This window comes from Erythrolamprus reginae, chromosome 2 (assembly GCF_031021105.1).
Source record: "Erythrolamprus reginae isolate rEryReg1 chromosome 2, rEryReg1.hap1, whole genome shotgun sequence".
NCBI lineage: Eukaryota > Metazoa > Chordata > Lepidosauria > Squamata > Dipsadidae > Erythrolamprus > Erythrolamprus reginae.
The window spans coordinates 296258293-296272539 of record NC_091951.1 but is presented as its reverse complement, the minus strand read 5'-3'; the positions used below and the strand labels follow the sequence as shown (position 1 = coordinate 296272539).

At 40.7% G+C, this 14247-nt stretch overlaps 1 protein-coding gene across 2 annotated transcripts in view; it reads right to left on the bottom strand.

The window, feature by feature from the left end:
• MCC (MCC regulator of WNT signaling pathway) overlaps positions 1-14247 on the bottom strand; it is a 227216-nt gene that overhangs the window by 73395 nt on the left and 139574 nt on the right. For both annotated transcript variants that reach the window (XM_070742893.1, XM_070742894.1), the window contains one exon: positions 6431-6573. In XM_070742893.1, coding sequence (XP_070598994.1) covers positions 6431-6573 — 143 coding nt within the window. The remainder of the gene's footprint in view (positions 1-6430; positions 6574-14247) is intronic.

Genomic DNA, 14247 nt, shown 5'->3' with positions numbered 1-14247 from the left:
TTTTTAATAGAATAATTAGATATTTTGATACAAACTTTATAGCATATTAAAGATTCAACAATGCAGGGCTTAGCTATCTTTTTCTTTAAATCATTCATAAATAACTATGATGTAAAAAAATCCAGAAGGAAAAATGGTGAACTATTTTCATAGCCCTGGGGGAAAAAACTAGTACGGATGCAAAGAACAGGGTTCAATTTAACTCTAGGTCTTATTTACATTTCTAAGATACCCCATAGTTATCATTATAACTTTCATCACTCATGTTTTTAAAAAATCATTCCACTATTACCTCTTAAAAACTTATAAAAAATGGAATTATTTGCAAATTTTACTTTTATACGTATAATTACCATTACAATAAATAATTCAATAGAAAATATTAGCTAGGAGCAGCGGTCACCAAACTACGGCCCATGGGCCACATGCGGCCCACTGAGGCCATTTATCCGGCCTGCGGATGAGTGACAGGAGCACAGGATGCATGCGCATCCTGTGCTCCTGGCCACTGTTCTCTCTAGCCAAAAACAAACTCCGCACAGGTTTTTCAAACCCCGCGTGGTAGAGCCGGCGCCATTTCTCCCGCCTGACAGCTGATCTGCTGTCGGCCAGGAAAAAACCCCGTGGGCTCTGAGCCTCGCCCGGCCTGTCCGTCTGTGTCTGGGGACCACGCCCCACCCACTCCTGCTGATATTCTTTCCGCCGTCGGGAAGAGACAGGAAGCAAAAAAGGAGGGAAGGAAAGAAGGAGAAATGGAGGGAACAAGGAAGAAAGGAAGGAAGGAAGAATGAAATGAATGGAGAGACAGAGGAAGGAAGGACTGGGTTTTTTGGGGGGGGTAATTTTTTTTATTTATTTTTCTCTTACACAGTGTACCATCTAATTTTCCATGAATAAAATGCGATATTTTGTTAGTAACTAATATCAATCATCAAAAAAGTTGCAAGTTTTTTTTCTAATTTTGTCATCCAGTTACATTCATTTTCTTTTAATTAAATTCCCTCCTTAATGTTCCTTCAAAAAGTATAACACCAATTATATTTCTAACTTATTAACCATTATGCCAAAGTGCTTCCTTCTTTCTTTATACATTTTTCTATAAGCCAAGAAAACTTTATATAGCCAATCAGATGTTAACAAAAGAAAATTAAAAACAAAACATAAACATATATGAATTTCAGACTTCTTCCCCCACTCTAAATAGTACGTTCCAATTTTGTTTTTTACTTTAAAATAAGGTATGTGCAGTGTGCATAGGGATTTGTTCATAGTTTTTTTTATAGTCTGGCCCTCCAAGAGTCCGAGGGACAGTGAACTGGCCCCCCATGTAAAAAGTTTAGGCACCCCTGGCTAGGAGTATTAAACTTTAAGTTATTAGCAGATTATTGTCTTCATCCTTCCTGCCTTTCCCAGCTATCTTTCCTAACATTTAGCTGTGCTGCTCCCTTCCCATTTTAATCTCAATAGGGGTGTGAGTCTAATTATAGGCAAATTTCTTTAGCAATGTAGAAGAGCTCAAAAGGTTCATAAGGCTATGACTACATAGGGAATCCTTAATGAGCCAAGATATTTTAATTTCCTCATCTATATTTGAGCCGATAAGGTTAAGGATTATGCGTGCATGGAGAATAAATTGTAAGCAAGGACAATTTGTGACAATGTATAATGTTATTATTAATCACATGCTATATCTATTAAAGCATCAGTGCTAGCTTCCAATTTCCTAAGTCAGCCACATGGGATATTCTTAATGTTGACCTTATTCTGGCAGAAAAATACAGCATGAATGGCACCACAAGAATATCCTATAATAGGAGCTTATCATTTCATACTGAACAGAGCCTTCAAATAGTTATTAAACAACAATAATTGCAAAAAAAAATATTGTCTAACTGGAAAAAGTTTTTCACATCATTTTAAAAATCATAACATAACAAAACAAAATAATGAATCATAACATTAAAAAGTGAATTGTAATTTACAGTATCTTTCCACTATTATGATATTTTGGAAAAAAAATCAGTATTTTTAAAAAACGGATAAATACAATGTATGGAAATACATTGAGCTACAACTGGTTCAGTTATCTAGTAGGTGATTATAATTTCAAAACCATGTCACTTAAAAAGAGATAATAAAGCTTAATTATTTCTGTTATTTTCTTCACTGCTTTGGTAATATTATAGTTTTATTTGCCATATAAGCAGGAAATTAACCTGATCTATCACAACTGCTGCCTAATATTTTCCTTACTGGAAATCAAGATTACAGTTTTCTGTACACTTGTTATTAATTTTTTTAATTAAGAATTACATTTTAAAACATTGACCAATCAACTATGTAATATTTGATAGTATTCGTATTTTTATTAATGATGTAATTTGCAAATTTATCTTTTACCATTTGTTAACCAAACTATATTTTATACAATTAATTTTTATAATGTCCTCTGAAAAATCTCAGATTAACCTTCTCTTCTGTGGCAACCTATAGATCTATTGACTGTTCAATTGGGCCTTTATAATTTTTTTCTGCTGCAATGGATTTTATATTGTTTGCATATATATTTTATTAGGTTTTTTATTTTGTTAGCTGCCCACCATCGTGAATATAAGTCCACTAAATGAATAAGAAAGACTATCAAATGGAATTGCATTAAGAGCTTATTGTTGTAATTTGGTATGGCTCTTACTTTGCTTTGCAAAGCATTACATACATAAATGATACTGAATAAAAAACTATTAGCCTTCATTACTAAAATGAAGTATATTTTGTATATATATACAAAGTATATCCATATATTTTTCATACTTTGCACCAATGGTGGGTTCCTACTGGTGCAATAGGTGACTCTGCACCAGTAGTGGCTGTCACATTTTTTTCACTTTTTGCTTTCTGCGCATGCACAGAAGCAAAATCTCATGAGGAATTCTTGCATGTGTGAGATTTTGGCATTTTTTTTCTTCTGCATATTTGCGCGGAAGCAAAAGATCACCAAAATCGTGACACAATTTTGGCACATCTTTGCTTGCGCATGCGTGAAAAAAATTGTGGAAGGGACATGGGCGTGCCCTGAATAGAGGATGTGCATGCAGTGCATCGGTTTGCAGGTACGTGCAATCTGCCGTGGCTCTGCACATGTAGTTTTACCATCTATTGATAAAAGCTTATGATTTGCATAACAAATCTATGTAACACTAAAGAGTTTTCTTGTATAAAAGCAATGGATCAAAGTAGTTAATAGAATTAATACGGACTACTCATTTATAGTCAAGAGTGTGTGATGCTTTTATGTTTCAAGGATAGACAGCTCTGGAAGATGTAAGAAGCTGAAGAAAGATATTAAGAATCATCTAATGCTAAAAATGATCAGCAAAGTCCTACGGGATTGGGCAGCTTAGAAGTCGAATAAATTAAATTAAATTAAAGCACAATATCATGTTCCTTGGCAAAATCTGGGCACTGCCAATTTACTAATGGCTCTATAGAGTATTTTTGGAAATGTAATCTTGTTAGAGAGTAAAATATCTTTTTCTCTATCATTACAGGGCTCCTGATCTACTATGGGGCAGAGTTTTATCTACGAATCCTGATGCAACCTCATCTCCAGCATTGGCATGGAAATGACTGAAATGAGTGTTATAGCTTCTCAATCTTTCTGATTATTGCAAACAAAACATGTTTTGTTGTGTTATCAATAAAATAATCTTCTCCAGTGACCAGAAGAACGTTGACAGACTGTCAAGGCCTCAAGTTTCTTATTCCTATTATAGTTATGCTTTAAGGGTTTTTAAAATGAACTATTAATTTTGTGTTATTTTATATGTATTAAATGCTAAGGATTTAGAAAGAATGTCTAATGCTTATAGGTGACTTGCAGTTATACCTAAGATATTCAGAAATGATTTGAATATTGGGCAAGAGGTTTTATGAAATGTCCAGGATATGAACAGGGGAAACAGAACATAGAATTCAGTCATTACTGTTACAAATTAAACCCTGGAAGAATGTATATTTAGAAATTGTTTTCATGAAAGCTGTTAAGACCTGGCTTTTCCGGAAGGCTTGGAATTAGAACCAGAGTGATAGTAATGTATGCATGGTTTTTTAATGATATTATCGCTTTTATCATACTGCTGATTTTATTGTTGTATTTTTACTGGGTTTTAAACTACTCTTGTATTTATTTTATTTTATTTATTTATTTATTTATTTATTTAGATTTGTATGCCGCCCCTCTCCGCAGACTCGAGGCGGCTCACAGCATAACATAACAGTTTGTAACAAATCCAAATATAATTTAAAACATTTAAAAGAACCCCATTTTGTTAACAAGCATACACTCAAACATCCCATACATAAAATGTGCATGCCCGGGGGAGGTGTTTCAGTTCCCCCATGCCTGACGACAGAGGTGGGTTTTAAGAAGTTTACGGAAGGCAGGGAGAGTAGGGGCAGTTCTAATCTCTGGGGGGAGTTGGTTCCAGAGAGTCCGGGCCGCCACAGAGAAGGCTCTTCCCCTGGGGCCCGCCAACCGACATTGTTTAGTTGACGGGACCCGGAGAAGGCCCACTCTGTGGGACCTAATTGGTCGCTGGGATTCGTGCGGTAGAAGGCGGTCTCGGAGATATTCTGGTCCAGTGCCATGAAGGGCTTTAAAGGTCATGACCAACACTTTGAATTGTGACCGGAAATTGATCGGCAGCCAATGCAAGCTGCGGAGTGATGTTGAAACATGGGCATACCTAGGTAGGCCCATGACTGCTCTCGCAGCTGCATTCTGCACGATCTGAAGTTTCCGAACACTTTTCAAAGATAGCCCCATGTAGAGAGCATTACAGTAGTCGAACCTCGAGGTGATGAGGGCATGAGTGACTGTGAGCAATGAGTCCCGGTCCAGATAGGGCCGCAACTGGTGCACCAGGCGAACCTGGGCAAACGCCCCCCTCGCCACAGCTGAAAGATGGTTCTCTAATGTGAGCTGTGGATCGAGGAGGACGCCCAAGTTGCGGACCCTCTCCGAGGGGGTCAAGGATTCCCCCCCCAGGGTAATGGACGGACAGATGGAATTGTCCTTGGGAGGCAAAACCCACAGCCACTCCGTCTTATCCGGGTTGAGTTTGAGTCTGTTGACACCCATCCAGGCCCCAACAGCCTCCAGACACCGGCACATCACTTCCACTGCTTCATTGACTGGACATGGGGTGGAGATGTAAAGGTGGGTATCATCAGCGTACTGATGATACCTCACCCCATGCCCTTGGATGATCTCACCCAGCGGTTTCATGTAGATATTAAATAGCAGGGGGGAGAGGACCGACCCCTGAGGCACCCCACAAGGGAGAAACCTCGGAGTCGACCTCTGACCCCCCACTAACACCGACTGTGACCGACCGGAGAGGTAGGAGGAGAACCACTGGAGAACAGTGCCTCCCACCCCCAACCCCTCCAGCCGGTGCAGAAGGATACCATGGTCGATGGTATCGAAAGCCGCTGAGAGGTCAAGAAGCACCAGGACAGAGGATAAACCGCTGTCCCGGGCCCGCCAGAGATCATCCATCAACGCGACCAAAGCAGTTTCTGTGCTGTAACCGGGCCTGAAACCCGACTGCTGGGGACCTAGATAATCAGCTTCTTCCAAGGACCGTTGGAGCTGGAGTGCCACCACCTTCTCGACAACCTTCCCCATAAAGGGAAGGTTGGAGACTGGACGATAGTTGTTAAGTACGGCTGGGTCCAGGGAAGGCTTCTTGAGGAGGGGACGCACGAGCGCTTCTTTATAGAGTGATGGAAAAACTCCCCTCCCCAAGGAAGCGTTGGTAATCTCCTGGACCCAGCTCCGTGTCACCTCCCTGCTGGCCGAGATCAGCCAGGAGGGACACGGATCCAGTAAACAGGTGGCGGAACTCACAGCTCCAATGGCCTTGTCCACTTCATCAGGTGTCACCAGATCAAACTCTTCCCAGACAGGTGGACAAGTACGTGCCCCAGTCACCTCGACTGACTCGTTGTCAGTCAACTCTGTTTTCCAATTGGAGTCGAGGTCAGCCCGGATCTGGGCGATTTTATCAGCGAAAAACGTGTTAAAATCCTCGGCACTGCTCTGCAAGGGCTCCCCAACTCCCCCCTGGTTAAGAAGGAAGCGGGTCACCCTAAACAGAGCGGCCGGGCGGGATTCCGCTGATGCAATCAAGGCGGCATGGTACGCGCATCTTGCCGCCTTGAGCGCCATTTTGTAAGTCTTAATAAAAGCTCTTACAAGTGTTCGAGTGTTCGAACACTTGTAAGAGTGTTATAATTGTTGTCAGCCGCTCTGAGTCTGCTTCGGAATGAGCGGCATATAAATACAATAAATAATAAATAAAATAAATGAAACTCAAGAAGTATGTTCACAGTAGCACTTTGCTAATAAATACATTTAGCATTGTACCTTATAGTAGTTCCTTGCAGTCGATCTATTTTCTTATTTAGCTCTGCAATAATGCTATGAAGCTCTGTGATCCGTTCCTCATAACGAAGCGTTGTACGCTCTTGCACATCTTCATGCTCTCTCATTAGGTGAGATTGCTCACACTAAACAATGTAAAAAAAACATTTAGAGGTCATATGGAAGCAATATGAAACATGAGGCATGTTGTTATTTAACAATCTGCCATCTTCCCAAACAAAGAGTTGGCCTTCTCCGGGTCCCGTCGACTAAGCCATGTCGTTTGGCGGGACCCAGGAGAAGAGCCTTCTCCGTGGCGGCCCCGGCCCTCTGGAGCCAGCTCCCCCCGGATATCAGAGTTGCCCCCACCCTCCTTGCCTTTTGCAAGCTCCTTAAAACCCACCTCTGTCGTCAGGCATGGGGGAATTGAAATTTCCCTTCCCCCTAGGCTTATGGAATTTATACATGATATGCTTGTATGTATGAGTGGTTCTTTAAATTTGGGTTTTTTAGATTATTTTTAATATTAGATTTGTTTACATTGTCTTTTTATATTGTTGTTAGCCGCCCCGAGTCTTCGGAGAGGGGCGGCATACAAATCTAATAAATAAATAAATAAATAAACAAACAAACAAATAAACAAACAAACTGATAATTAGGTTTAGATTAGTTAAACGATTTTACAAAAAAAATACCTTCAAGGATTAATATAAGCCATAGTAATACTAATTTTTGTGGGAATCTTTTATGAAATTATTCATCTTAGTAACAATAAAAAACACCAAATAAAAGATATTGCAAACCCTGTTCTGTCCACAGGCTCCTGGGGCAAAATGAGAAAAGTTCCAAACTGGTCGGATATTTTATTTCTGATTGCCATTTAATTGTTTAAGTTTCCTTTTGTGGAAAGCTAAATTTTTATTTAGTTTTTTATTTTGTATTTTTATTTAATTATTTTTGTATCATATACAGTGATACCTTGTCTTACAAACTTAATTGGTTCCAGGATGAGGTTCTTAAGGTGAAAAGTTTGTAAGACGAAACAATGTTTCCCATAGGAATCAATGGAAAAGCGATTAATGCATGCAAGCCCAAAATTCACCCCTTTTGCCAACTGAAGTGCCCATTTTTGCACTGCTGGGATTCCCCTAAGGCTCCCCTCCATGGGAAACCCCACCTCTGGACTTCTGTGCTTTTGCATTGCTGCAGGGGAATCCCAGCATTGCAAAAATGAGTGCTTTGCTGGCAACGGACGTCCGGAGGTGGGGTTTCCCAGCGAAGGGAACATCAGTAAAATCGCAGCATCGCAAAAACACCAAAGTCCTTGAAACCCCACCTCCAGACTTCCGTTGCCAGCGAAGCGCCCGTTTTTACACTGCTGGGATTCCCCTGCAGCATCACAAAAACACGGAAGTCCGGAGGTGGGGTTTCCCATGGAGGGGAGCCTCAGGGGAATCCCAGCAGTGCAAAAACGGGTGCTTCACTGGCAACAGAAGTCCGGAAGCGGGGCATCCCAGCAGCGGTGGTGGGTTTGTAAGGTGAAAATAGTTTGTAAGAAGAGGCAAAAAAATCTTAAACCCCGGGTTTGTATCTTTAAAAGTTTGTATGATGAGGCGTTTGTAAGATGAGGTATCACTGTAGTTTGATTTGAGTTATATAAATGTACTAACTAAACAAAACAAAGTTAATTCACTGCACAGTCACAGCACAGGGATAATGTATTCTCATTACCACAATATAATTTTTGCTAGGTAACTGAAACTATAAACCTTAAAATGCTGTTGAACTACAATTTTCAGAATTTTTGGATCACACTTTACTTCCTACACAGTACTGGTTTCAAACAACCTCCTGCTATAATATCATGTTTCAGGAAGCAGTAAAAAGGTTGATTTCTGAACGGTTTGGATCTGCAAAAAAGAAAAAAGTGGTGGCAATGACATCTGGATGTCATTCCCACCAGAAAGAAAAGCATTTTTGCTAAAAAGAAGTGTCCCAACTGAAGAGATGGGTCACACTGAAATTATTTTTGGCTATATACCAATCTTAAACCTAATATTAAATAAGAGGAAGACTCCTACCAAAAACACTGATCTGGAACATTCCTGATGGCAAACATATGCAAAGCATTATATACATGAATCACATAACTTGGAATGAAAACCCTATCAATTTAGGATATTGATACAACAACTTAATGGGTCCATTTATTTTAGATATAAAACCTTACAGTAACTTAATGTAGCTTCATTACAATGTAGACTCACCTAATTATGAGGCTAAATTTAAATTTTAAGTGATGAAAGTTCCATAGAAAGACTGGATCATTAAATTACTCAATGCATTTATCAAATTATTCATGATAATTTACAAAGTGTGTGTCATATTGAAGAAAAAGAGGAGGCTAGTTTTTCAGTTAAGTCATTTAGAGTAGGAGCAAAGCAGGAAGTAGGAGCAAAACTGGATATGAAAACTTTTCCTCTTTACAGAAGCTGGGATAATGCTTTAATGACAGTGGGTTGATGAGAATGATTAATAATCCTGACATGGGGATAATCTTTATATATCTGTTGGGTTTAACTGAATGCGGTAAAGCAACCACTACCTGAAAACTAGACCAGAAATCTAAGCTAGAAAACTGTGCAATCAATCCTTGACATACTGTAACTATCCCATTAACTTCATTGGAAAACAATTCATGGTTTTTTATGGAACTGTCAACCTAAATCATTTAAAGAAGTTACTACATGCTACTTTCTCACTCTTTTATCACAGCAGCAAATATTTCAGACACAAATTTCACAATATAACATTTTAATCAATTGAACAATTATTTTTAATACTTGGAAATAATCAAAATTTAGAAAACGGATATTAGTTATCTTGTATATTAAAATAGTCACAGCCACATACCAGTTATTTTTTTTAATGATAGTATCACAAATCATTAAAAACCTTGCATTACTAGCACATTGAAGATTATGAAATGATTTTTTTCTTTATCTGTTTTTATCAAAGAGTATTTAATATAGGTCAAGTGTCTTCTCCTTCCAGGAGGTGGATGGTCACATCCCCTCTATGCTACTCTTGCAATTCTTCATAATTCAGAGAAATCCTATTATGAATATGGTTACTGTAGGTGCTGCTTTGTGATATCTTACTTCTTTTCTGTTGTTCCTTCTAAGTTCATTATACAGAGATGCATCTATGATACAAATATTTAAGTTTTTGATGGTCATTATGAACCTTTCCCCCACCCTCTGCCATCTCTAGAACTTCTAAGCTTAGATCTTTTGTTACTCCAAGGGATTCTCAAGATTCTCCTTAAAATCATATTCCAAAGGCTTTCAGACTGTTCTTAGTCTCCTTGGACATTCTCTACGTTTCACAATTATAAAGGAGAATTTACCAAATACAGGTTCTGATCATCTTAGTTCTTCATTTTAAATCTATTTTCCTTGAGATGAGAATATTTTTAATTTCTAAAACAGTATTCCTTGCAAATTTATTTGCCTCTTTACAGCACCAGTTTTTCCTCATCTTCTAAGTTTAAGTTTCCAAAATTGTCATTTTTGTCTTGGTAAAGAAAGGCACAGTATATATAGTTATGTATTGTTTTTATTTAACATTTCACTTTGGAAGTTTTCTATTAAAATGTGATCTACATTTTCACTATGCTTGGGCTCTTTAATCCCCCTACTATTCTGCTATGAGAATAATATAAAGTGACCAGAGTTTCAGATTGGGAAAGAGTGGCACCATCCAGCCGGCGGGAGGGTGGGGGTGGGGTGCCTAAAAAAAGTTTAGCCCCCCAAAATTTCTCTCTTTCTCTTCCTCACTCCCTTTCTCTCTATTTCTCTTTCTCCCCCTCCCTCTTTCTCTCCCCCCTTCCTCTCTCTCTTTTCTCTTTCTCTCACCCTCCTTCCCTCCCTCTCTCTCTCTTCCTTTTTCTCCTTTTTTCTCTCTTCCTTCCTCCCTTTCTCTCTCTTTCTCTCCCCCCACTCTTTCTCTCTCTCTCTCCCTCTCTCTCCCCCACTCTTGCTCACTCTTTCTCTCTCCCCCTCTCTCTCTTTCTCTCTTTCTGTCTTTCTCTCTCTCTTGCTTTCTTTCTCTCTTTCTCTTGCTCTCTCCCCCTCTCTTTCTCTCTCTCTTGATCTCTTTCTTTCTCCCTCCCTCCCTCCCTTTCTTTCTTCCTCTCTCTTCCTTTCTTCACTCTCCATTTCTTTCTCTCTTCCTCTCTCTTCCTTCCTTCTCTCTCTCTCTCTTTCTCTCTCCCTCTCTGTCAATGGCAGGCACCTGCGCTGCCTCTCTCATCTGCTTCCGAGGCAATGTCAGCCCAGAGGCAGAAGCAGAATGCGCTCAGTCGCCTCATTGGCAGTGCCAGGGCAAAGGTCTGTCGGGGAGGAAAAGCACCGGGACAGAGCCATCTCTATTCGCCACTCCATCTGTCTGCCCCCAAGCACAGGCTGTTGGAGGAGGGGGGTGAACCCCTCGGCCGTGCTTCCCTTTCCTTTTCCTCCCCTTTGCTGTTGCTGGCCATGCTGGGGCCACGGGAGAGGCACAGGTGGCGCCGGGACGCCGGACAGCGCAGCAGACACACTGGCCACTGCCACTGCTCCAGGCACTGCGCTTGCAATGAGTGTGCCTGCAGTGCAGAGTCAACGGCTCATGGAGGAGGTACAGGCATGAAGAGCAGCCCAGCCAACAAGTTGCTGATTGGACATTGCTGGACCTCCGCATTGGTCGATTTTGAGCAGTGTGGAAGCTGAGCTTCCTTCTTTGTAAAGCTGACTTTTAAAAAATGCCCCTGTACGCGGGAAAAATTGCTCAAAAGTGGGAATGTCCCACGGAAAGCAAGACGTCTGGTCACCTTAGCATAGTACCACCATAGTATATCTTAAATTATATATTATTTATTGATGATCAGGGTGAAGGTCTTCATTCATCAAATATTTTTCAGTATAGACACTGAAAAGGGGAGGTGACCAAATAAGCCTCTTCCTTCTGGATTAAAAACTTCTTTGAAAACTTTCCTTTAGTCTCAAAACAAAATTGTTGCCAGTGTATTTTATTTCTTCCTTGGAATTTATAATTATAGCTAGCATGTGATTTCCAAAGAATAATTATCTGGTGATCTTACTGTACACTTGCCTGCTTTATATTGTAGTTTTCCCATATTAACTCTCCACCCCAGATTTCATACTGATAGGAGTGAAGTAATCTGTAACACCATAGATATACTAGGACTAGATTAACAAACTACAATGGAAATGTCATTAATGTAATAATTTGTGATTATTAAATTATATTAATACTAATCAATGGATACACAATTCTGGTGTATGTATTAACTCCTGTCCAAACTGAGCAAGGATTTCTTTTTTGATCTTCCTGCTATTATTTTTAGCAGAGAGTCAGTCTTCAATAACTTGAAACAAAGCCCTAGATTAGAAACCAAGTCCCATCTTAAATATGGAATCTGGCTGGGTGACTTTGGGCCAGTGACTCTCTCTCAGCCCAAATCACCACACCAGCTTGTCGTTATCGGGGAAAATACAAAGAGGAAGGAGTAATAAGTATGTCTTAATACCTAAGTAGCAAGTAGAAGCAAATTGCAATGCACAGTGCGTTACTCAACCCAACAGTCAAGCTTTGTCCATAGCAACGTTCAATGTAGATTTTGGCTCATAAACTGGTTAGCAGAGAATGAAGCTTATGAAAAAGAAATCATTCTTTAATTTTGTGAGCAAGCTTGTCAAGTGAGGAAGAGCCAAGGCCAGAACATTACAATTACACTTTGCTTGTATTAGACTACAGAGTATGGCCCCCAGCAGCAGAAAACCTGTCATTGGAGGAAAGAAACTCAAGCCAAAATTGCAACCTACAATTCCAACTGAGAACAGTCACAAGTTTCTGCTATAGGACAATAAATCACTGCCACAGATGACAAGAGAGAAGCCTAGTCAGTTAGACAGCAACTCAGGTATTAGTGCTGAGCAATGGAGGAAACCAAGATCTCTCTAAATCAAGTAGTGATAGAAAACCATTTAAAAGATATAGAAAAAAGTTAGGGGAAAAGAGGGAACTCTGCAAGGTTCATGGACAAGAAGAATTTAAATGGCAAGTTAGTCCCAAATATATAGACAAAACAAAGAAAGGTATAAAAGAGGCGAAGCAAAATTTTAGTTTCTCAAATTAATAATTTGATAAATTATTTACCTTTTCTTACATAGTCTGGGAAAGCAATCAGAGGAGCAGTGAAGGGGGGAATTATTTACATAATCAAAAGAAGACGAGGTCGAACCCTTTGAATGCTGTTGAACCTACCTAGTTTTACCCAGGAGCAGAAGAGCGTTAAAATAATAAACTAAAACCTTTATGTTTTATTATTTGCATCTGACATTATCAATTCAGAGATAAATAGGTAGTGGATGAACAATTCCTAAAAAGAAGCTAAAAGTTAAAATTTATTTTCTTCAAACCTTTGTAGCATTAAAGAAAAAATTCACTAGCAATCACGAGTATTTCCTGAATATTTTGTACCATTCTAAATCTATAACAGGGAATATTTGTTCTACACTCTTATCGATATAGCGCAAGTTTGCATTTGAGTGTTATTTTAACAATGCATCACATTGCTACTCACCGTTTTTTTCATAACTTATTACCAAGCCAGGTATTCCTATCCTTTACTTATGGTTTCATTTAGTTTCCTAAGTGAAGAATTTTGTATTTATCTTTACTGAATTCATTATGTTATCTTTCAGCCATTTCTCTAATCTCTCATTACTGTTTTGAATTTTACTTCTGTCTTCTTTGATATTAACTGTCCTACTCTACTTTGTATCATCTGACATTTGTTTCCTTCTACCGATTCATCTAAGTCAGAGGTCCCCAACCGCCGGTCCGCGGACCGGGACCGGGCCGTTGGAGCTTTTCAGCCGGTCCGCGGCGCCAGGGCCCCCCTCGGCCTTTCCGCATCACCAGCGGCGCTCCCCCCGCCAGCCAGCCAAGCCCCGCGCCCGCCGGAACCGGCTCCTCGCTCTCCCCCCGCCGCCCGCCGCGTTTGCAGGAGGTGGGGAGGGTTGGGCGGCCCGCCAAGGCCAGGAGGGACGCCGCTGCCCCCCCCCTCCTTCCCTCTCTCCGCCCGCCGCTGCGCCTCCTTGACAACGAGAGGAAATGCCGGCAAAGGCTTTCCTCAGCGGAGGCCGGCGAAGGTGATATTGAATGTCGGGGGAGAACGGGTATTTGCACGCGCTCCCTATCTCCCTGCTAGCCCACTCGGAATATTCAAAATAAGAAAAACCTTTGCCGGCGAAGGCTTTTCTTATTTTGAATATTCCGAGTGGGCTAGCAGGGGGATAGGGAGCGCTTGCAGCCGCCCGTTCTCCCCCGACATTCAATATCACCTTCGCCGGCCCCGCCTCTCCTCCAAACCCCCTTGCTGAGAGCCCGGGGCGAAAGTGCTCTCGCAAAGGTGAGGCGGGCAGGGCGTGCGCGCGTCATCGCTGAGAAGAATGGAGAGAGAACGAGAGTGAGTGAGAGCAACAGACAGCAAGATAGAGAGAAAGTGAGAAAGAGAGAGTGAGAAAGGGGGGGGGAGAGAAAGAGATAGCAAGAGAGAGAACAAGAGAGAGAAAGAGCGTGAGAAAGAAAACAAGAAAGAGTGAGAGAGAGAGAAAGCAAAAGAGACAGAAAGAAAACAAGAGAGAGAAAGTGAGAAGAAGAGAGAGAAAGAGGGGGAGAGAGAGAGAAAGAGAGAGGGGGGAGAGAGAGAAAGAGAGGGAGAGGGAGAAAGAGAGAGGGAGAGGGGGGAGAGA